The 25,362-nt window shown below is 35.3% G+C and overlaps 1 protein-coding gene across 1 annotated transcript in view; it reads right to left on the reverse strand.

Moving 5' to 3' along the window:
• Positions 1-25,362, reverse strand: part of Rab10 (RAS oncogene family member Rab10) — a 132,145-nt gene that overhangs the window by 29,258 nt on the left and 77,525 nt on the right. Inside the window, exons 5-7 of the mRNA XM_090410534.1 lie at positions 15,113-15,214; positions 11,755-11,842; positions 1,771-1,813 (exon numbers count right to left, since the gene is read on the reverse strand). Of these exons, the coding sequence (XP_090266660.1) occupies positions 1,806-1,813; positions 11,755-11,842; positions 15,113-15,214 (198 nt within the window). The 3' untranslated portion in view covers positions 1,771-1,805. The remainder of the gene's footprint in view (positions 1-1,770; positions 1,814-11,754; positions 11,843-15,112; positions 15,215-25,362) is intronic.

Raw genomic sequence — 25,362 nt, forward strand, 5'->3', positions numbered from 1 at the left:
AGAGATGTTATGTTTCAGAACTCTAAACTTGTAGGAAAAGGACTTTAGCGAAGATTGGAGAACAGTGTTTTAAGTCTTAGGGCTATTTCTGAAGTAATTAATTGAATGAATTGTAGTTTGAATTGTCATGAGTAGTGATCTATAAAGTTACCGATGTGATTGTCTTGAGAGTATGTGTAGACTAGTAAGGATATTTAGAAGCTGCAAACAAAACTTTGTGCTGTGAAATTAACCTATGATTGGATATGTTGTGTGAATTACAGTTGCTATGTTTAACTTTATAACTTAGGATACCTCCATTCCAATTGAGTATATTCTTGTAAATGTGTGATCTTAGGAATTTAATAAATGTATCTTATCTTAACCTGTTTTGTGCCTTGAATTGAATCCAATGCACTGCTTGCTAATATCTGAATCTGAGCGGGAAAGAATTATATGACAGAGACCACGACTGTAAACTAAAGTATTTTAAGAGAGAGATAAAACTGAGATAAAAAGTAATTAATAGATTGATTTACTTAATATATTTTCTGAGGGTTACTCTTTGGTTAAGAGGAATTTCTAACCTAGGGATCTGGCTGGCGCAGCTTGATCAAGAACCTGATTAGGAGGTAACTCCAGATCGTTATTGCTGAGGATCAGACTCTATTCAGAAGTCTACCTTTGTTAATTTATTTAATATACTTCACAGTAAATGCAAGAGTCCAGTGTTATGATAGTTTCATGAGTACAGACCATAGAAGTATATAGTAAAAGTGAGAACACTACACAGCGACAATCTAAGATAAGTGATATAAGTAGGCGAGCACAATAAAAGTATAAATTAAGGAAATGTCACACTATAACAGAATCTATTCCGATAATAGTATAATCAATCCGTCTTCTGGGATGAGTTGTTTATTATTACATGTCGGAAAATTAACTTCTCTTTTATGATCATTGTAGTTTTTAAAGTGGTAATTCTTTGCTTGTATAATAGTTGGGAAATATTATCCATAAAGCACGTGATTTTGCGTGGTGGCGACCAATTCGTACGTCCTTCATTTCTTTCTCTCCTTTAATAATAGCATCCAAGAGTTAATTAAATCTCATTCTGAAGAATTGAGTGATTCCGACCTGCTAAATTTAGAGGCACAGCAGGAAGATCCCAAAGATTATGAAGAAAATTTAACCACTGATAGTCAGCCAAAAGAGATTTCACAGAAACAATTTGAAAATATTTTTTGTACAATCGAAGTTTTTAAGCAGCAATGCTTAGAGGCTGATCCTGATGAAGATAAAATTTGCAGAAGAGTAAAAGAGGCAATAGGGCCATACCGTCAGTTGTATGAAAAAAATTAACAAAATGCCCCCCCAAATTACGATAGCTCAATTCTTTGTTAAGAAGTAAAATAATAAAATTTATATTCTGAATATGTTTTATTGTCTTTCAGCTTCGTGGTTTTCCTTTAACTAGGCGTCGAGACATACCTTAATTCTTTTATAAAAAAATTAAGGTTCAGAAAAGAAATTTGAGGAACGAATTATACTTTTTCTCATAGGTTATTATATCCGATCAGTGCATTTTCGATTAATGCGCCTGTTTTAAAGAACACATTAGGTACACTAATTGAGGGATTGCTGTATGTGAAAATTCTTATTCTGAGCACAACTTTTTACACTGTTTACTAATGCACTTAAAAATAAGTTCTCATAAAACCTTAGTGTTTCCATGAAAAATGAACTTTCATAAATTATTATATATTTGTTTATTTTAAAAACATACATTACCTTCTCAAAAGTGTGTTGTATATCTTCTAAATTTGCTACAAGGCTAGAAGGTAAAAAATAAAAATAAATAAAGTAACATTAAGCAAAGAGCTCCACAAACCAAAATTTACCTTAACTTCACATTAAACCTACCAAAAGTAATTTGACGATATGTCTGAATACTTTTATTCAGACATATCGCCAAACATACACAAAGAAAAAACATGGGAAAACAAATTGTGCAGGAAATACCAGAATATCAAAGTAATAACAGTATAACTCACTGTAAGAAACTTATGGAATTTCATATTTGATTATCCTTATATCACTAATTTGTCATTATGCTATTGTACACTGCTTCAACAAGCTGAAGTTAACAGTAAACAACAATGTGGAAAGATGGACCAAAACTGCTATATCTATTGAGTCATAAAAAATTGGTAAAAACTGACCAACAGGTAGCTCTAGAAAACGCTACATTGACTGTTCGGACTTAATTAGGATTATCGGTAAGTTCTACTGTCACATCTACCATTAACACGATATTGTACATGGTGGATTCTTCATACTGGACTGGCAGCTCAAAAGCCCAACATATCAACAAATGGCAATACTGTGTGAAGTGATCCATAGGCTATTATTCTTTCACTCTAGAACAATGACTTTTACAGTCATTCCATGGAGAATTAATTGTGCCACAAAAATTTTCAGGTTTAGGTAGTCTGGAAAATGCCCAGAGTATGCTACTCACGAAGGTATCAAAAATTTAAGGGAAAAATTTGAGAGAAAGATAATATCACATGAGACTGGCTAATTATTGCAGTGGTCCAAAATTTGTAAACTGTAGCTTTTCCAACTTTGTAATAATGGGTTTAACTATTCACTGAAACTCTACAGAGTTTCAGTGAATAGTTACTGAATATAAATAGATACTGAAGCCACATCATTCTAGACTTTCAGGGAAAAAAAAATTATTATTAACATCTGACCTCCATAGAGTCAGACTCATTGTGGGAGGTAACACACTATCAATCCAATCGTGCCTTAAACTGATTCAATGTGTCGACATTCACAACACATTCAGGCAATGCATTCCACTCACCAGCCACTCTCCAATGCACAGAACCTTCTGCTCACATACGCCTTCGACTACCAATCGACCAACCTTTGCCAGCAAAAGTTGATCAATTGGTAGAGCCTCTGCTACTAATGGCTCACGCAAAAAGTTAAGCAAGTTTGAGCGTGGTTAGTAGTTGGAAGGGATCAATCATTCAATGCTGTTGGCACACTCTCCCTTGATGAGTCTTTAGACTCCCTGGAAGTGTCACATAATAATAATATCTCCCCTCCTTCTCCTATTTACAAGGCTTTGCAATTTGCATTCTTTCAATTTGTCTTAATATGTCACATCCCAAAGACCATTAACCACTTTTGAGAACCTTCTCTGGATTCTTTCTTACATATCCTTGTTGCCATGAAAACCCAGTGACCAAATCTGTGCACAATAATCCATATGAGGCCTTATTAAAGTCTCATACAATGGAATCATAACCTCTTTATTTCTGCACGTCAGGGTCCTCTGCATCATTACCATTATCCAATGTGCCAACTTCTCAACTTGTGTAATGTTTAAGGTTTTTTTTTTTTTGAGATTCATATCAAGATTTAGAATGGTCGAGCTATTAAAATAAAATTTTAATAGCTCGACCATTCTAAATCTTGATATGAATCTCAAAAAACAGTTATAGGACAATCTGGAATGCAAGGCCAGGTCAATGACCTTGCATTCGAGGTTTTCTTTTTTTTTTTTTTTAAACGATTAACACTTACAACAGGTTATTAGTAAACCTATAGTACATTTGTACTGTGGGTGGGTAAGGATTTTTTTTTTTTTTTTTTTTTTCATTTATTCTTATACAATCTGGAAACCCTGTTCTAGAGACTAAACATGAGACTTTTTCATGCAAAGCCAGTTCAGGCCTCCAGTAAGCAAGCCACTGGTCTTGCACTTGGCAATGAAATTCATCTCCCACCTAAAAACAATCATAATTATGCCTGCAGAAAGATTCAAACCCACAACCTGTTGTCTGGAGAGCAGATACACTAACCACTCAGCCAGCAAGGTTGGCAACATTTATAACAGTCACATTCAGCTTCAGATAATATGATATTCCATAATTGTTATTTATAATGCAAATACAGTCACACAGTGCTGCTCCAGAAAAATGTTCGAGTCTTGGGATGAAAAAATGATCATAAATTTAAAAATGATCATGGCTACTATGCATGGCAATCATAGTTCATGGTTTAATAACCTGTCTCTATATGGAAATAAAAACCTAGCCCCTTTCAAACCAAAATTTGACTCATGCACAGATGTTGTGTGTCATATTGTCCAATGGCTTACAACGTCTTCAACTTCCTAAACCACAAACAACATTCACCTCAAATTCAAGTACTAAAAAAAAAAAACAGACAAAATTTTTTGCTTGCTGTGACACCAATGAGACTATAGTAATTATGTATATTGCATTCCTGTTCTGTTTACAAGTCTCCAAGTACACACAGAAACACATGCTGATCCTCATGTGTCATCCCACAAAAATATTTGAAATAATGCCAAAAAAACAATGACAGATCATCGTATGTTACACTTTCGCACAGGCCTACACATTATACCGCGTAAGCTTCCATAACCGATAATCCCACGGAATAGATTGGTTGCTCCTTATTCCCGGTAGTATCCCACGTCTGTCGAAGTGTCTGTTCACGGGGCTAGTTTGCCTGCTTTGCGAGAGGAAAAACCTCAGGATAAACTGGGGAAAAACCCTGCTATCCACGCCCAAGACCGGCTATGGCTGAGGTAGATCCTTCAGCTCCTAACATCACCAACGTGAATTGAACCTAGGACACTCCTTCTCCAGGCATATGGTTGCGAAGTGCGTAACCACTAGGCTAACTGTGCACACCCAATGCCAGATAAAATACCTTAATACAACAAATGCCTGGCACAGAATTTAAAACTCTGAAGTACATAGCCCTAGGCAAGTTATAGTCAGTTTGCCATTTGAGAAATCATAAACCCGTGCAACATGAATAATTCTATCTTGTCATATCTAAAAAAGCCACAACAAAAGAAAAATAAGTTCTGCTATTAATCTGTACTAAGTAAAGAATCAGTAGGATTTTGAGGATTAAGATCTATGCAGCTATATTTACTAAATTAAAGAGCCAAAAGGCTTCATTTCACTGAGGCACAATTATATAAGTCAAGTGGATATTAAATCTAGCATTATTTCAAAGCCAAACATAGAAACTGTGAAAGTTTCGTAAAGAAGTTGACCAGAGAGCTTACAGTAATGCATGTATAGTAATAAATGCCAATGAGTGCATTACAGTAAGTTCTCTGGTCAACTTCTTTACGAAACTTTCATAGTTTCCACATTCGGCTTTGAAATAATGCTGGATTTAATACCCATTTGATTTATATAATTGCACATTGCCAAAATGAAGCCTTTGGGCTCTTTAATTTAGTAAATACTTCACGAACTGACCGAGAGTTCGCTTATGAAAAATACACCTTTCCGACACTTCGAGTTCCTTAGTACTGAATGAGAGTTTTTGCTTTCTTAAGGTTTCTGCCTGATCTCTGAAGAGAACCAACCAGTTCGAAACAGCTGTCAGGCCAGTGAAACCTTATCAAAATGGACCAATAAAAGGTGAATATATAGATGCTTGGGTGGCACCTATGTCTTCCATATGGTCTGCACTAGGGAAACTTGTAAATGCTTTAAGCTCTCTGGTCAACTTCTTTACGAAACTTTCATAGTTTCTACATTCGGCTTTGAAATAATGCTGGATTTAATACACATTTGATTTATATAATCGTGCATTGGCAAAATGAAGTCTTTGGGCTCTTTAATTTAGTAAATACTTTACGAACTGACCAAGAGTTCGCTTATGAAAAATACACGTTTCCGACACTTTGAGTTCCTTAGTACTGAATGAGAGTTTTTGCTCTCTTAAGGTTTCTGCCTGATCTCTGAAGAGAACCAACTAGTTTGAAACAGCTGTCAGGCCAGTGAAACCTTATCAAAATGGACCAATAAAAAGTGACTATATAGACACTTGGGAGGCACCTATGTCTTCCATATGGTCTGCGCTAGGACAACTCTTAAATGCTGGCAAGTGTATTACTATCAGCTCTCTGGTCAACTTCTTTATGAAGCTTTCATAGTTTCTAAATTTGGCTTTGAAATAATGCTGGATTTAATATCCACTTGATTTATATAATTAAGCAGCTATATTTTTGACCAGATGGGAAAGACAACTACAGTAAGATTTAACTAGCAGAGGTTATAATACTGAGGACATTTTAACTGCAATTGATACAGACCACTGCATGAAATGGAAAAGCTCATTAGTGATCAACTGGAGCAATTAACTCCAGGTTGGGTTAAAGGGTAGGTTAAAGGTCAGACAGAACCTTGCAGGGTCCAGCATTGGTAGTATAGTTAGAAGATAAGGAACCATCCACCACCAAATGCAATGAGAAGGTTGAACACCCTAGAGATAGCAAGCACAACCACTTGGGTTTGTGCCAAACTTTTCTATGGCACTTATCCAGAAGTGGTTAAACACCTTTAACTTCCTGTGTCCATCCACCATGGAGTTCTGATTTTTCTATCCTTAGAGACAACTTCACCACATGCCTCTCAGGCTGAATCAATCAGTTTTCTTCAGTGCTTGGCACTGAATCTCCAAGATTTGGTTCCTGTTCTCAAACCCTTTCATTGTTTCTTCAATCATGTTTGGGTATTTTAGTCTACAGTTTATATCTGAGAGCTGCTCAACTTTTATTCGCTTTAAAACTTTCTTACATGTTCTTTTCGATATGAAATTCAATTTTATCCTGCTCAACACTAAATAGTGATTGTTTGCAATTTTAAATCCTCTGTATACTTTGGTGTCCTGCACCAGGGAGAAAACATCACTATCAACAATAACATAGTCAATAAGACTTTTCTTATTCCTTGCCTCTTCTCTCCAGGTGAATTTGTGCACAATTTTATGTTGGAAAATGGTATTAGTAATAGCCAGTCCATGTCCTCAGCAGAAATCCAACAAGTATTTGCAATTATTATTAGCTTTGCTTGTTTTTTTCTCCAAATTTTCCCAATATATTTTTGACTGACAATCATTTCCTACTCTGCTATTTAGACTCCCAACAAGGACCAACTTTTCCTTTTTCATTGCTTTGTCAGTTGCTTTCTCTAAAGCCTCAAAAAATTCCTCCACTTCTACCTTAGTAGAACCTTCTGTGGGACCATAGGCACAACTAAGTCTCATTGTCCAGTTCAATCATTCTCATATTTGCACACATCACTCTACTTGATATTGCCTGCCATTCAAGAAGATTAGCCTCGTATTTAGTGTTGAATACCACGGCTACTCCTTCCTTTCCTTAATTGTCATTGCCTGAATATAACATTTTGTATTTATTGCTCAGAAAGATCTCACCAATTTTTGCCTTTTTTGTTTCAGTCACCCCTATTATGTCGATCTGGTACTTATCCAATTTTTCAGCTAGCTCCATTTCTTTGCCATTCAGGCTTCTTATGTTGATAGTACCAATCTTGAACTCTGGCGATGTTGAGTTGGGGTGGATTTTAGGATTTTTCCAGTAGCTGACTTTTCACTGGTTCCCTTGGCTAAACAACGGGGGCCTTGTTTAACCAGGCAATGCCGTAGCCAGCGTGAAATTCTGTCATGGTTTGCCATCATTTTTTACATTACTTGACTTAGTATCCATCCCATAATATTTTACATGTCCACAAGGAGATGTGCTTTACATTATGGGATACTAAGGCAAGTAATGTGAAGTCATTAGCTTCTTTATACGAGTTGCCCCAGTCCTGAATAGTTCAGGTACAAACTTTTTGCTTACACTTGGATAAAGGATTAAATCATGTATACAATTTCCTGGTATCTTTAACTTATAGTATAACCAAGTGAAAAACCTCCAAACAACTCTCTCTAATCTAGAGTATTTTAATAATAAAGTGTGACACCTCTTTGCTACTCGTATATGAAAATATGACTTCTGCATTACTTCAACCTTAGTAATAACTCTGGGTCTGACTCCCACTGATTAGACCTCAAGGAAGTCTAAACTGGTCTGGGTAGTGACCATTCCCATAATAAATAGCATTATAAATGTTTATAAGGAGATGTGCTTTGTATTATACTAAGACAAGTAATGTGAAGTCATTAGTTTCTTTATACAAATTGTCCCAATCCTGAAAATAGTTCAGGTGCAAACTTGTTTGCTTATGCTTGGATAAAGGATTAAACCAAGTATATAATTTCCTGGTATTTTTAATTCATGAGAGTGTAAAGTTGTTGGGATTGACTATATCAGCTAGCAAAAAAATAAAAAAAATAATAATAATTGTAGCTTATACGAAACACATACTTGCATAATAAAAACATTATAAATTATATCTTCATCTTCCTTATACCCTCTTTTACCTTGCGGTGTCAAGGGTCCATCGATCATCGGACCTCAATCCGTTTACAGGATAAGGTGGTCAGCCTTATGCCCCGGTGTATCCTTTGGCCTGTAGTGTTGAGTTCTCAAGGCCAGTTTGCCTGCTTTGCGGAATGAAAAACCCCTGCTGTCCACGCCCAAGACTGGCTAACTTGGCTATGGCTGAGGAAGATCCTTCAGCTCCTCACGTCACCAACAGGAATCGAACCTAGGACACTCCTTCCCCAGGCATATGGTTGCGAAGCGCATAGCCACTAGGCTAACCGCGCGGACCAAAGACCATTAATTTAATAATGATATAATAAATTATATCATTATTAAATAAATAAAATTCCATTAATTTTACCAATGCTCTTTTGTCAGAAACCACCTTGGAAGAAAAAAAAACATTCATCTGGCACAACCCTGTTTACTCATGTACTATAGTAAGTTATTTTTATTTATTTCTTTGGTATGGAAAATTCAACCTGCAAAAGAAGGTAACAGGAATCACTTTGTTCTGTATTTTGTTTTTGGTTGGTTTAGTTTTTAATGGCATGGTGCATATATATATATATATATATATATATAAAATATAAAATTTGCATGATACCAGCTTAAAATATCTCTATACAAGATGATCCATATTAAGTTGTTTGAAGAAATTTAAAATACAAGATATATTTGATACAGCAGATAAAATCTGCTTCACACTACTAAAAGCAGTAAAATGATGGCTGTACCCATTAAAAAGAAGTCATCTATTAAACTATGATACAGTAAAAGCAGATGCACAGTACTTACACATATAGGCTTATCATTATCCCTCAACAGGAAGGAAAATCTGGGATAAGTACAATCTATACAAAGCCAAACAAGAACAATTTTCTCTCTCTTTGATCCCCAAACAAAATAAATTGCTACATTTTGATTTCAACCTTACTCATATAATTTATTCATCTCTATTCCATGATATTTGCCACTGGGATAATATGTTTTTGTTAACGATCTGCCTATAATCAGTATAAGAGGTAGGTAGATGATGTAAGGGACAAGTGGTAGCCTAATGTGGCCTGGGATCCATAAAAAGGTGGATGTCCAGAAAAATCCTCTATGTGTTGCGAAAGACGCTTTTGCAACACATATGCATCCAAGAGTATAATGGATGTGGCCAGTTTCTTACTGTTTGTAAAGAACTTAACACATATATGTAAATGATGGACCATCGGTAGTATTTCAATTTCTTATAATTTAGTACAGGTTCTAGGGAATACAGCCCAACAATATATTTAGTTTCCATATTCCAGTAAGATCTGATAAGAAATAATAATGGAGACAGATGCACCATACAATAATAAGAGCAAGAAGATCTAGTGAGAAGTAGATGGTAAATGCCTGTGTGTTCAGTGATTAGTGAGACCTGATGGGAATGGGTATGACTGCTCATGAGGATGGCAACTCCTCTACAGGCAGGTCCATCCCCATCTCATCCTTCTACATGATAGCAGCATACTATGATATAAGATACTCATCAGGTTTCAAATCAGTCTCCTAAACATACAAACGAATAATGACTTATGCTTTCACAAAAATGATGTTAATTCCATTGTAGAAATGTATTAAATTCTGTTTGGTGAATCCACCTGACTTCTGGTTTTGATTTTCTGGTCTTCTGGACAGAAAAAATAAATAAAAAATTATAAATCTGCTGGAATGTCTGAAAACATTTTTTGTATGGTGCACATTCCATTAATTTTACAGGATTTTCATTTGAAGGAATCACTTTTGGTTTGCTTTCAGGAATGAAGCAATATTCGTTAGAAGACAGTGCAATCTAATAAGTAGACTGAATCATGTTCAAAGATGATGTAATTGTGAGGTGGTGGGACAGGCATACCAGTTAATGTCTTCTGTTGTTGAGATGGTAAACTCCCTCTCCTGATCTTTTGGATGAGGATAAATGATATTGGGCCATGATGCAGTTTGAGCACAATTATACTTCTGGTACATGAAGTATTACAAAGGACTTGGAATATAAAGCTTCACAACAGCTGAGATAGCCTGCTTTTAATGGAATCTGAAAGGATTTGGGGGGGGGGGGGTAAATGTAAGGATGGTATTTCTGGTTGGTATAAAATTACCATCCCTATCAAAATTCGATATATGGCTGTCATAATCCTTGATCTTTCAATTAAGCATAGAATTCCAGGTCGCCCAGACACCATACCGGTGCCATACAACCATTCAGAATGTTGTTCCTAGACCTCCATGGGGATAAGACAAGCCAACTAGGCAAATGACCTTGCTGAGCCATCAAAGATCCCCCCCCCCCCCCCATCTTGATGAAGCAGGGGCCAAATCACTGTATATACACACACTAGATTCACCTTTCCGGATGACCACAAGTCACACTGCCAAGCACACAAGGCACACTTTACCAGGTTCCTATTCCCCATGACATGGAGGAAAAAAATCCTCATCAGAAGTAGAGTGGAGAATGCTGAAAAATGAGGAAGAACTGAAAAAAAAAAAGGACCAGAACCATCAAGAGAAAATCTTCTCTAGCACAAACATGTACCTTACATGGTGGGTGACTTTCCACATATCTTCCTTAGTAAGGGAGAGAAGGAGTATACTTTGAATAAATAAAGAAATAAATATATATATATATATATATATGATGTTCTTGATGAAAAAAAAAATATGTAAGTTAATATTAACTAGGTCTTATATGATTCAACTTCAGAATACATACTAAGAATTTAAAAAAAAAAAAAAAAAAATGAATGGGAATTTCTCATTCATTATACATTTTAAAGATGAATGGAGATTGCTGTCCCCCTCTAAATTTTCTTGGTCCATTGACATTTCTGGTAAGATAAAGAATCTAATCTTCCATCTTTCTAAAAACAGTGCCAGATGGCTTTGCAAAGGCTACTCTAAGTGCCTTGATACAGCATACAGCTACATTCTAAAAAAACTGCAATCTTTCTAAAAGTTAATCAGTCATGTTTTGTGATTCTTTTTGGTTTCTGTTATTAAATGAGATTATAGTTCGTGCTGCTTTATGAATTCTACTTTCTTTCTTTTCTTTAATGTCTAGTATGAATAATTTCACTAGAGAAATGTCTAAATACTTTTGAAAGTACAATAAACATAATGAAGTATTAGTAAATATAAAAAATAGCACAGAAAGAGTAAGAAAAAAAAAATATAATTCAGTTTGAGTTTATTAACTAATATATGAAACAACTTTAGTATAGTAATTCACAGTTTTATCCAACTTTCAAAACAACATACCTTCAATTAATCAACCCTTGCATATAAACCAACTTTTAGTATAGCATCATGTAATTGTACTTTAGTTTATCTCACCCTTCAGTTATCAGAACACAAATTGCCTTCCTTATGTGATAAGACAGATTACTATATAAAATACAAATTTAATGTAATAATTTCAGGACAAGAATACTTACCTGAACAGCACTTTGTTAAATTCTTATTGTCTTGTGTCGAAATTCTGACTTTATCGGGGGTCTCTACCTGATCTTTGTGGGATGTTTGCTGTTACAATGGATGTATATTAATGTTTATATACACACACACATGCACATATAAACAATTATTTAATATTCACTGCCTACTATAATTCACTAAAACCAATTAAATTAATAAAGTGCAACAGATTAATTTTTTTTAATTATATGATTATTATTTAATCAATGTTTAATAATAATTCCTCTCATTATATTAGCAGAATACTACGTACAAAATGGTTCAAAAGCTACAATTATAGCAATGCTTTCTTAAGATAACTTATGGTGTAACAATAATTCTGAAAGGATGACATATGTATACATACATTTTTTTTTTTTTTCAAATGCCTATATTCATGATTTCTTCTGAGGCACATATTAGCACCAGCTAATATGTGCCTCAGAAGATCTAGTCATGATCAGAAGAAATCTCAGAGGTCTAGTCATGTTAACTTTTAATCCTGCAAACCAGGATTAAAAGTTAACATGACTAGACCTCTGATATAAAGTGAGATATCAGGGCTGGACCTGGGCTCCCCATATATGTTACAGCAGGTATGAATGATATTTAAGAGAATTTATTCTCTTAAATATCACTTAAATATTACATTCCTAAATATCCAAGTCTCTTATCCAATTAAAATCAGTCATGGAAGCCTCTGTAATTGATATTCAGGACACATTACCTTCATTTATAACATGTTTAGTCTTTGTCGGTTCTATGGATTCCATTATCTGTTAATTAGGAAAGTATATCTGTTATGAAAATTGGAGATGTTCATCTCAGCTTTTTACTTTATGCAGATAGCGTTATACTTCTAAATAAATCCAGTACATGACTGTATGATTCCCTGACTAAATTGAACAACAGTGGTATAAATTTGGTATGAAAATCAACAATATGAATATAAGTAAAAACATTTAAAAAACATCAGTTGAATCCTGAAAGGAGAACCTATAGAGAACAAATAAACATTTCAGCTATTTAGTCACAATTTTTGGTGAAGATGGCAAATTAAATATGAAAAGAGACAGCAGAATTTTCAAAACTGGTATAGTAGGAAGTCAAATGAATAAATTTATATGGAATGAGAGAGAAATGAGTCAAAAACACTAAATTAGCTATATACAAGACAATGTTCAAACCAATTTTAACTTATTGATCCATGAACTGGGTTAGAAATAAAACACTTGACCAAAGACTGGAGATCACAGATATGAGAGTTCTCAGTTGAACAGATAGCATCAATAGCAGTATTCGGAAACCTTGTTACTATTCAGGAATGTCTTCAGGAATTATTCAGGAATGCAGGACTAATCCAGGTGGTGGGGCCAATTAAACAGAATGAAAGGGGTAAGGTTAGCAAACCTTCTTCTAGAATGTCAGGAAAAATATCCAGAGCAAGACCAAGATCTAGGTGATTCCCTTAGAAGAAAGAAATATAAGATTTGATAATATTAGAGCCTTGACAGATAAATTAATTTGAAGGAAAATTGTCAACAGGTAGTAATGATGACTTCTTTTTTTTTTTTCAAGTAATACTATCATAATATTCTGTAGTATGATACATAATCAAATTCCTGACACGTATGCTCCTAAGGGTATGTGTCAGGAATTTGATTATAACAGTTCTTGTCTGTGAAATGTGCAAGTACCACAGCAATACCAGCCATTATAACTACTATTACTTACAGTATATCCATTTTGAAGAGTTTAATGCATCAGATAACTATTGATTCATTACATCAAATTCAGTATATGTAGTCAGTATTCCTTACAGTGCTCATTATCAGGTAAAAGAGTAAAACCTTATTAAGATAAACTACATTTATCATTGAAAACTAAAACCAACATAAGTGAACCTAAACAGCTGATTAGGATGTAAGCTTTAATTGATGCACATTTCATGAATACTAAATATTTCAGGTTGCTTAGTTAATGTCTGTCTAGATGCAACATACAGGAATCATACTTTCACTTTTAATATCTGAAATAAGCATAAAATGCAACATCATCATCATCAGTGCCCATTCGTGTCTAAATGCTTGTTTCACCTTCTTTTGCCATTTGTCTCTGTTCAATGCCAGGTGACTCAAAAGCTTGTAAACTCTTTCTGCACCACTCGTTCACATTATCTACCCACTCACGCCTTGGCTGTCCTCTTTTTGCCATTGATTGTACCAAGAATCAAGGTTTTGATCTTTCTACTTTATCCATTCTGCAGATATGTCCAAAACAGCTTTAGTTTTCTTTGAATTATTTTCTGCATTAGCTTCTCTTTGCAGTTTACTTTGCTACACAGTTCTTCATTTTTTTACCTTTGGCAACCATCTAATTTCTAGAATCTTTCTAACATATTCTTTCGAAAGCCAATATTCATCTCACGGTCTTTGACCATTACCCATGTCTCACAACCATACTGCATTCTTTTGAATATGCATGTTTCCAGCAGTCTCAGCTTTATGGGAAGGCTCACTGATTTACTTTTCCATATCTTGTCCATTGCCTATAGGTTTATTTTCACTTTCGTTATTGAGATCTTATCTCTTTTTTACAGTCTAAATCGTGTATCCCATTGCACCCTAGGTATGTAAAGTTTCTAACTTCTAACTCATATCCATTGATCTTTATTTGCTTTTTTTTCATCCTCTTCTCTTCAAAAATCATTGCTTTAGTTTTTTTTCCTTCTTCACTTAACTTCAGCACTGCTTTTTCTAGTTTCTCTTCATCTTCTTCAATAATTGTTGTATCATTTGCAAATCATAAATTAATTATTTTTGTACCTTGAATTGAAATTCCCCTTACAGTATCCTTTATGACATACATTGTTCTTCCAAAAGCAAGATGGAGATGGATATTTGGTCTCCATGTCTCAGCCTCTTGTTGTCCAAAACCACTTCTCCACAATTTCTCACAGCAGCCTCTTCATTGTCATTGATGTTCTTCAATAGAAATATGAGGTTCCTGTCCACTTCATAAGATTCAAGTACAACCCATTCCACTTTCTGAAAGTCAACAAAGTGTCTAAACAAAGTATAGACATTTTTATTTGTATGCAGAGCTTTCTCTACAAATCTTTTGTAATGATATTTTGTACATAGTACTTCTGTCTCTTCTAATTCCTGTTTACTCATCTTCCATACTAAAAGCATACAAAACTGATAACTGTTTGCTACAAATTACTTAAAAATATGAATAAACTGGGATATGTCATATGTATGTCACTGCTACACAAACAAAATCTTAGTATAAGAACTGCCATTCAACAATTTCAATTATATTTTACAGTTTAATTACCTTCATTAATATAGCTTCTGCTAACTGATCAAATGCTTCTTTTATATTGATATTTGCCTTTGCACTTGTTTCTAAGAAGTGGATAGAATGTTTTCTTGCAATCTGAAAAATGTAAAATTTATATTTAACTATGGACAAAATATTAATTTTCATAATGCAAAGCTAATATGACATTAACTCCCTGGTGTACATGAGTCAACTTTGGATGCACAAAGAGACACACTGATGTGCACACCAAACACACAGCTAGATGCAGTACTAGGCATAGCACAAATTGAATTATGTGAAAAAGTCACTACTGATGAACCACCTCTTTATGAACACACACACACATATATATATATGCAAAAGTATTGATAAAATATAAGATGTGTAAACAAAATATAAAGATTAACAGCAGCAGCTATTAAGAAATAAAAACAACATATTAACTGTAAATGTTTCTCTAAGTGGCATCATCATTACAATCACAAATGTAAATAGTATAAACAAATATGACAAACACAAACTGAGGGTAACTGAAATAAAAAGCATAAATAACAGCTGGAAAAGTAGAATAAATGAAGAAAATATGATAAGCACACATAATATATCAAATATGATATTATATCATATTTGATTTGCATTAGCTATACCACATTTGGACTACCGTGCTCAGATTTGGTCGTCTGGTTTTCACTGTGATGTGGAAAAATGGAGAGGGTCCAGAGATGAGTGACTAAGACAATATCAGGGATCTAGAATGTTAGCTATGGAAAGAGTTGAAGAAATGCAGAAGGGAAGAACCAAAGGTCATCCCTGAAAGTTATGTAAGAGTGGGGTTGAACAGAGATGCGAGGAATAGATTTTTTACATGGAAAATTCTGGGTGAATGGAACACATTACCAAAATATATTAATGCAGGGAGTATTAAGGATTTTATGGTTCTATATGATAAATATGTTGTCAGTTGAATGAACTTCCCACGCTGAGTCTGCTGACTCCATGGTGTGATAAAAGTAAGATTTCATCCTCCTTGGACTTGAAACTGATGATCAGAAAGACCTAGAAATGTAATTAAGGAATGATTTAAAATCACTTCCTAATTAAAATCATTCCTACATTACTTGGAATGTTTGTATCACAGAAGTATGGAATTTCTGTTCCTCGCCAAACAGCAGCATTTTTTTTCTTAGTGGTGCAAACCACAGCAAATTTAGTGCTTTTGTATCATTTAACATGTTCTTTCTGGTGGATTTTCCCCAATCATCCAATATGATCTGCACCACAGATTTTGTTAACACTTGGCTTTTCATAAATGGGTCTAGCAGTTAGTGAAAAGAGCATGAAAGTGACTGCTTTAAATGGTGAAAAAGCTACTTTTTATGTTATTCAGTATGATAGCAATATTATCTACAACATTTTTTTAAAGTGACATTACTCCTTTAGAAATGCAGTTTTTTAATGGACTGAATCCACCTTAGTGATTTTGCACTGGCTTAACATTATATCCATTCACAGTAATTATATTATAAATGTGTAAAAATTCTCTCTCATTCAAAGAACTGATGCTAACTGATATTAATAAATTTGTTTCTTTAGCAGGGCTACTAGGGGTCAAAGCTGTATAACTAAGAGGAGGCCTCCACATAGCCTTTAAAGGAATGTGAAGAACCGACCAGGGCTTCTGATCTAATGTCCAATCCTCACCTTCTCGTGGTGCACCCTACTGGGTATCTACTTGGATACTGAACGAACGAGGATGGGCTGGCAATTTGGGATTTAGCGGACCAAATTGTATTCTTATTGGTTAAACCAAAATAAAAAATGATGGTACGACATGACAAAATTTCACGCCGGCTGGGGAGTTGCCCGGTTAAACAAGGTCCCCGTTGTTTAGCCAAGGGAACCAGGGCAAACAGCAAAAAGTCAGCTACTGGAACAAATCTGAAAACAAACCCCACTCAACATCACCAGAGTTAAAGATCAGTACTATCAACATAAGAAGCCTGAATGGCAAAGAAATGGAGCTAGCTGAGGAATTAGTTAAGTACCAGATCGACATAATAGGGGTGACAAACAAAAAAGACAAAAACTGGTGAGATCTTTCTGACCAATAAATACAAAATGTTATATTCAGGCAATAGCAATCAAGGAAAAAAAGGAGTAGCCATAGTATTCAACACAAAATACGAGGCTAATTTTCTTGAATGGCAGACAGTCTCAAGTAGAGTAATATGGGCAAATATGAGAATGAGACTTATTTGTGCCTATGGTCCCACAGAAGGTTCTCCTAAGCTAGAAGTGGAGGAATTTTTTGAGGCTTTAGAAAAAGCAACTGACACAATGAAAAAGGAAAAGTTGGTCCTTGTTGGAGATCTAAATAGCAGAGTAGGAAATGATTGTGAGACATACAAAAATATTTTGAGAAAATTTGAAGAAAAGAGCAAAGCTAATAATAATGGCAAATATCTGTTGGATTTCTGCTCAAGACATGGACTAGTTATTACTAACATCATGTTCGAAAATAAAGATGGTAAATTAAATATAGAAATAGACAACAGAATAAGCAAAACTGGTCTGGTAAGAAGTCAATTGAATAAATTCATATGGAATAAGAGAGAAATTAGTCGGAACACTAAATTAGCTGTATACAAGACAGTGTTCAAACCAGTTTTAACTTATGGATCTGAGAGCTGGGTCAGAAGTAAAACACTTGACCAAAGACTAGAGACAGCAGATATGAGAGTCCTGAGAAAGATTATAGGCGTGAACAGATGGCATCAGTGGCAATATCATATTAAAAACGAGGATATTAGGAAAGAACTTGACATTGTCAACATCCAGGAATGCGTCAGCAGAGCTAATCTCAGGTGGTATGGTCACTTAAACAGAATGGGCGAAGAAAGATTAGCAAAACAAGTGTTCTCTGCCAGGTTGGCAGCAAAACGACCCAGAGGAAGACCAAGATATAGGTGGATTGATACAGTACAAAGTGCCTTAGACGATAGAAATATAAGATCTGATAATGTTGGAGTCATAACAAGTAACAGACTGATTTGGAGGAAAATTGTAGATAGGAAGTTAGTAATGATGTAATTTTTTTCATGTAGTACTATCATATCCTGTACACCCCTTGAGGGTACATGGCAGAAATTTGATGATGATGGTTTCTTTAGTAAGTGGTGATGAGAACTGCATGCAAGTAGGTTCATACATATTTTACTCATATAAACAGAGTATGATTCTCTATCCATAGGGGTTTTTGGAAATTTTAATGAAGCTGGCTTGCCACTCCTCTGGTCTTCTAGCTTTAGCCAGGCATGGTGAGAGAGAAGGTAGACTCCCACTGCATGAAATAAAAAAAGTAAGATAAGAAAGATTTACCCCAAGCTCTCAAATATTCTAATAGCATTGGGGAGGGAACAAGAAAGGATAGAAACCAGTCCACAGATAATATAATAGAAATATATATTACATGAAGTAAAGCATGGTCCAGCATCAAGTACTTTGGGTTTACCATTTGCCTGAGAATATGCTAAGTGCAGAGATGGTGAATGAGTTTAAGACACTGCTTGATATATATGTATGTGTGTGACAGTGAAGACTTTGACAGGTGTTATGTAAAACGAAATCTGTGGCATCTGAATGGCACAGATGCACTTCATTTTTGTATTTCTGAAAGCCATCCCAAATATATAATAGGAATTGCAGGCTATTTAGAATACAGTTTTTTTTTTAGTTTGTCAATTTGGTAAATCTTAAATAAGACTGCCATCTTATAAATTCCAAAAGGAGTCTGTAAAAATAATCATAATTAAAATTCTGAATATTTTTACGAATTGTTTATATTAAAATGTTTATTAGTTTTAGTTTCATAACACATTGTTGGCACTTGCGATGTGCTCGGTATTGAAATTGTTTTGTCAAAAATGATATGTAAAGAAGTTAAAAAATTGATGTACTTACCAGATTTGATATTTGTATTACTTACAGGAATTTTATTGTAATTTAAAATATTAAGTTTTGTGTTTTTATGAAGACATTCTCTCTTGTCGCTAACAGAGACAACGTGTCAGCCATTATTTATACCTAACGTCTTGCTTACCAGTTTCATGGAGTGTGCATGCTCGCCGAGAAGTTTGATGTGTGATTGACAGCTGACAAGTTCGGTATCGAAGCAACGGGAGAGTAAACAAGGATAGCGTTCGGAAAGAAATTAGAACACAGGCCGGCAGATATTTAGGTTCGGAGGAACTTAAGTTTTTTATGTGACAGTTGGGGGTAAATTAATAGTATATTCCGAAAAGGGAATCATGGAACTATTAAGTTTTAATGTGGATAAATAAAAGAAAATATTGTTATATGCGTTTTAAACAGAATATTGGAGGAAACACTAATTGAAAATTTTATAGTAGATTCCGAAAAGGGAATCGTAGAACTATGTTTTTTTTAATTGGAAGAGTTAAGACTGTCAATAAGCATTTAGTGAATAAAAGAAGAATTTGCTATTTACGTTCTAAAGGAATGTTCGAGAAAACTCTGATTAGGAAGTTTCATCTGTATTAAGGATGCTGGATCTAACTATTATTTCTACTGGAAAGGAGACAGAATTGAGTCAGGAAGAATTAAATGTGTGCTACATGAGTGAAGAGAAAGGATCCAGTGAAAATGAAGAATAGAGTCATATCTTCAGAAAAGGGCCTTGACAGAGAAAGAAACTGGCTATGAACATTTTGTCATTGTGAAAACAAAGTGTTTAGTCTTAAGTGCAAGTTTATTTTAAAAAGGCCTTGGATCCAATTAATTTGTAGTTAGTTATGTAATATTTGTTTGAAGTGTATATATATTGTTTTTGTTATATTAAATGTGTTTATTTTGTATTTTGGTCTTGAGTCAGTGATTATTTGGATTCTGAAAGAGTTAAGGTCATTGCACCAATTGGAGTGAGCCCTTGTGCATATATTAATATATAGGTACACTCGGAAATAAATAAAAAAAAATAATTGTTGAAAAGAGATCATCTCTATGGTAGGATTAATATTAAGATAATATCTATGAATATCCTCTATATAAAAATCCACCAATTATTTAGAATACAGTTTTTTTTAGTTTGTCAATTTGGTAAATCTTAAATAAGACTGCCATCTTATGAGTTCCAAAAGGAGTCTTTCTACAGTATGTCATACATACAGGGTGTTCGGGATAAATTTGACAGTTTCGTAAGGAAAAAGAAAATCTTCTTTGTATCTATTAAATTTAATGAATTGATAAAAAAACATTACAGGCAGAGTTAATTACAATACTATCAACAAAATTTACTCAAAATAACCACCATTAGCATCGATCACAGCTTCAATTCTGCTTCGGAACCTCGAACAAGCTGATGCTACAGTCTCCCTGGGAAGGGCCGCAAAAACTGTTTTAATTTTATCCATTAACTGGGCTTTTGTATTACTGGAAGTGCGATTGGTGTCTTTTTCAACTGCGCCCCATACAAAATAATCCATGGGGTTAAGGTCTGGGGAGTTTGGAGGCCAAACATTTGGACTGGTGAAGTCGTAGAAATTTTCAGACAACCATTTTTGACTTTTCCCAGAGGTGTGGCAAGGGGCCGAATCCTGCTGCCATACATACGGCCTACCATTGGCTACCCTTGTTATCCAGGGCTTGACTACAGTTAGCAACTCCACGAACAAAGCCCGAATTCCAATGCCAGGGTTCTTCAACACCTGTTCCTGCAGATTTGTGAGGAATTCTGCTGTACGAACGCAATCAGATCGTCTGCTAGGGATCTTTCTTCTTGCTACATCCTCGTAGTCACCATTGCAAGTCTCTAGTTCATGCCTGATTGTTTTTACTGTATTCAGGGAGCATTGGGCAGCAGTCTTAATATCCTTATTTTGATGGTGGGCACGAATCATCATGATACAAGTTATTCTCTTCCATGATTCAGGTGGGTTCCAGCTATCCATCCTTTCTGACATCTTGTATATGAATGAAGAAGGGTCCAAACTTTTAAATGAAGAGAAGTGTGTGTTAATACATGTAACTTAGGGAAAAATATAATTAATTATAAATATGTCAAATTTATCCCAAACACCCTGTAGTTCTGCCTGACAACAAATAGTATATTCTATTTCATCCATACATCTGTCTAAAACAATCAAAGAACTTCCCTAATCTGCTTTCAAAATACTATTCCCATGAATTTTGAGACTAACTATTCTCTCAACTATTGCGCACACTTACCCATGCCAGCTTCCACATTCCATGTTTCCTACGTGTTGTTTTGTAGTTATGTAATGGTTCACATTTACCCCTTTATTGTATTTTTTTTTTTTTTTGTTCTTCCTAACCTAGAAAAAGCCACGAACATATGTGGCAAAACTAGCTGTATCATCTTTACTATTACAGCCTAATAAAACCCAATGTCAGCTATTTTACATCACATTTGTTTTTTTGGTTGAAAATTCTACACTCATTATACATATATGATTATTAAAAAAGGATAATATATCCGACGATAACAATGATGAATATTTATACAAAAATGTATTAGTTGCATTTCCATACATTTAGAAGGCAAAAAGATTTTTCACTGAATTATTACTGAATTAAGATGTTTTCGGTATTAGTAAATGAAATGTTCTTAGAACAGGTTATATTTCTAATAATAGTTTCTTCTTTCTTTTTATTAATTATAAAGTGATTATTATCTCTATGATGATGTGAATGTAGTTCAAATATATAAAATGAAGTCATTTTTTCACACATGAAAATTCCAAATGTTTTGCAAGAGATTGTAGCTACTCTCAGAAACATTACTTTTTTATGATACTGTAAAAAATAGCAAAAAATTAATAAATATAATTTATTAATTTGCTGCTATTTTGCTACATTTTTTTTTCTTATATCATTTTTGTGCTTCAATATCATTGAAGCACAAAAATAAGTACTATGGAACACAAGTCACAATTAATTAACAGTGGAAACAATTCAAACTAAAATGAGCCAATGGGCTACAGGAAGTCATACAAAGACAGTCTACCAAATTTTAGATAAATTAATACACCCAACTTGTTGAGGTTTGGGAAGAAATACTTCACTGCTGATGTTGACTCAAAAAATAAAGATAATACTTCTCAACTTATATTTCTTGAGTCTTTAAATTTTAATCCAGTTTTGCTCTTTTAACTTATCACTGCTGATGTTTTCATGTCTTTTTATTTTTTTGATAAAAAATAAATAAACTGCTATTCTGGACTGCTTAGTCTAACTAGCTGCAATACACAAATATCTGTCTTAACATCCCTTTAAACCATAATGAAACTCAATACTCCAATCAACAAAGGACAGATATCCAGCTACAAAATATCCAAATACACACACGGACAAAGAAATTATCGCACCAAGAAGGAAGCATAGGATTCAACTGAAATTTTATTGGTGTAATGATACAGGTGAGTGATACACATGATGGCAAAAACAGAGCTGAAGAACAATTACAAAGGGATCTGTGGTACGCAATCCGGTCATAATCAATAGCAGGTTGCACCGCCTCGTGCAGCGTTACATGCTGCAATACGGTCGGGCATGGTGGCAAATAGACGCCTGATGTTGTCCTGCGGCAGACTGGCACGCACATGTTGGATGCTGTGCTCCAAATCCCGGATATTGTGGCATGGTGGGAGCTGCGTTTCAGACATGCTCGATAGGGGACAAGTCCAGGGAGCAGACAGGCCATGGAAGCGTCTGTAAATGACTTAGGAGGCCTGGGCAACCCGAGCCGTGTGCAGACAGGCATTATCCTGCTGGTATAGCGCTCCTGGTATCCTGGCCAGGAATGGAAGAATGTGGGGCTGTAGGATGTCATCCACATACCGCTGCCCCATCAATGCGCCACGTACCACTATGAGGAGTGATCGGCTATCGTAGGCTATGACTCCCCAGACCATAATGCCTGCAGTGCGGGAGGTGTGGCGCTCAATAGCGAGGTCGGGATTGTGTCCTTGACTCCAAACCTATACACGATCATCTGTTCCCACGACAAAGCAGCAATCATCGCAAGACCACACATCACCAGTCTGTGGCATTCCATGTCACTCTCGCCTGGCACCACTGCAAACGGAGTCGGCAATGTTGTGGTGTTAATGGGAGCACACGTAAGGGGCGCTGAAATCGTAGATTCGCCTCTGCAAGGTGTCAGAAAATGGTTCGTGGGCACACAGGATCCCCTACATCTGCCTGTATAGTGGACCGGGTCACTGCAGGATCCCTCCATGCTTGCCACATGATCCGTCGATCCTCTCTAGCATTGGTCCTCTTGATCCGACCGGTACTGCTCTGCCGTGTGACAGTGCCGGACCGTGTCCACAGCTCCCAGCACTGTCGGACGGTATGGTCAGAATGGTTCATGTGCAAGCCTATACTGCGCGCCGACCACCCTCCAGTTTTCAGGCCGATGATCATGCCTCTGTCAAAGTCCGTAAGTTGCTTAAATCAACGTCTCTGGCGTCTACCCAGCATTATTGTCACTCTGTACTCTAGCTTGCACCAGCCGGTGCTTTTCGCTTAAATCGGCTATCGACTACACGCCGGCTTTATAAGGCTGCCGGTTCGTGCTTGCAGCGCCACCACAGGGTGTGTGTGGGCAGGCTCAATCACACTAAACTTGGATCATTTGCATACCACCCTGCACTCTAGCTATTTGCTTAGTTTCGCCGTTGTACCATGTTTTCTTCCAGGTGTGCTAATTTCTTTGTCTGTGTGTGTATAAAGAAGATTACATGTAATTGTGGAAAATCCTACATGGGATAAACTGCATGATTGGTTGAAATCTGCTCAGGCAAGCATAAGAGTGGCAATCATCATCTTCATCAAAAGGATAAGCACAAGCCTTACACACAGAAAAAAAACATAACATCCACGGTCCATTCAGAGGAGAATATTATGAGAAATACAAGTAGCAAGAGATAATTCTATCATGTGGCTCATTTAACATTAACTGGAGGTTGCAACTATGGAGTATGGAAAGCTTTAGTTATTAGTTGAATTAACGAATTGATTTTAGACATTTAGGATATACTCTAAGTTATCTAAAAACGCAATAATGTTAACTACAAAAATGCAATAACATTTATAGATGATAATGTGATGTTACTGAATGGGCAATTCATCATAACAGTTTGGAACAAAGTTGTTAGTACTTTCTATGTAACCTTTTATGCATTTAACTGTTTTGAAATGCCAATTTTTCTTGCCACAATTCTTTCTAAAGTAATGGAAAAATCTGTTAACAGTCATTTTGAAAGGATAATGGAAAATAGTAATTATATTAAATGTGGTGAATGCCTACAGAACAAGTACAACATTTCAGATATTTAGATAACTTTTAACTGAAGATGGCAATTAAATATGGAAATAGACAACAGAATGAGAAAGCTGGTATGGTGGGAGGCAAACTAATTTATATGGAATAAAAGAGAAATTACTCAAAACACTAAACTACTTGTATACAAGACAGCATTCGAACCAATTTTAACCTATAGATCTGAGAGTTGAGTTAGAAATAAAGAAAGAAAACAGGGGAGTCAACAGTAGCATCCATGTCAGAATCATATTAAAAAATAAAAAATTGAAGATATCAGGAAGACACTTGACCTTGTTGGCACTGATGAATGTGTATCTTTTTTTATCTAAGCTGGCATAGTCACTTAAACAGAATGGAAGAAGAAATTTTTGCAAAAGGGGCGTGCATTTAACTGTTTTGAACTGCCAATTGTTCTTCTTGCAATTTTTTCTAATATGATAGAGAAATCTGTTAAGAGTCTACTTCTACAACATGTGGAAACCTCTCACTGATAGAAGATCAGCAATATGGATGCTGCTGAGAATGATCAAGAGGAGATCTACTGCAGGGGATCTTCTCACTTATGTCACTCACTATAGAAAAAAGTCTGAAGCTTTTGCTATAGAAAAAAGTCTGAAGAAAACTTAAATGGTTGCTCTTGATATCTCTAAGACATATGACAAGGTTTGTAACAGACTTATTATATTAAGTTAAGGGGGATAGTAAATCCCGTATTATTTTACAGCCAGGTACAAAACTCTGAGATCGAAATCCATCGAAAGTAGTTCTTCGGCATGAAACTCTTAGATTTCGATCTCCGAGTTTCATGCCCGGCTGTAAAATAATACGGGATTTACTATCCCCCTTAACTTAATTTATGTTGCCGGGGGAAAAAATAGCCTCTTGAGACTTATATGCT

This window comes from Typopeltis vanoorti, chromosome 20 (genome assembly GCF_054136105.1).
Source record: "Typopeltis vanoorti isolate ZY-2024b chromosome 20, IOZ_Tvanoo_1.0, whole genome shotgun sequence".
NCBI classification, from domain to species: Eukaryota; Metazoa; Arthropoda; class Arachnida; order Uropygi; family Thelyphonidae; genus Typopeltis; species Typopeltis vanoorti.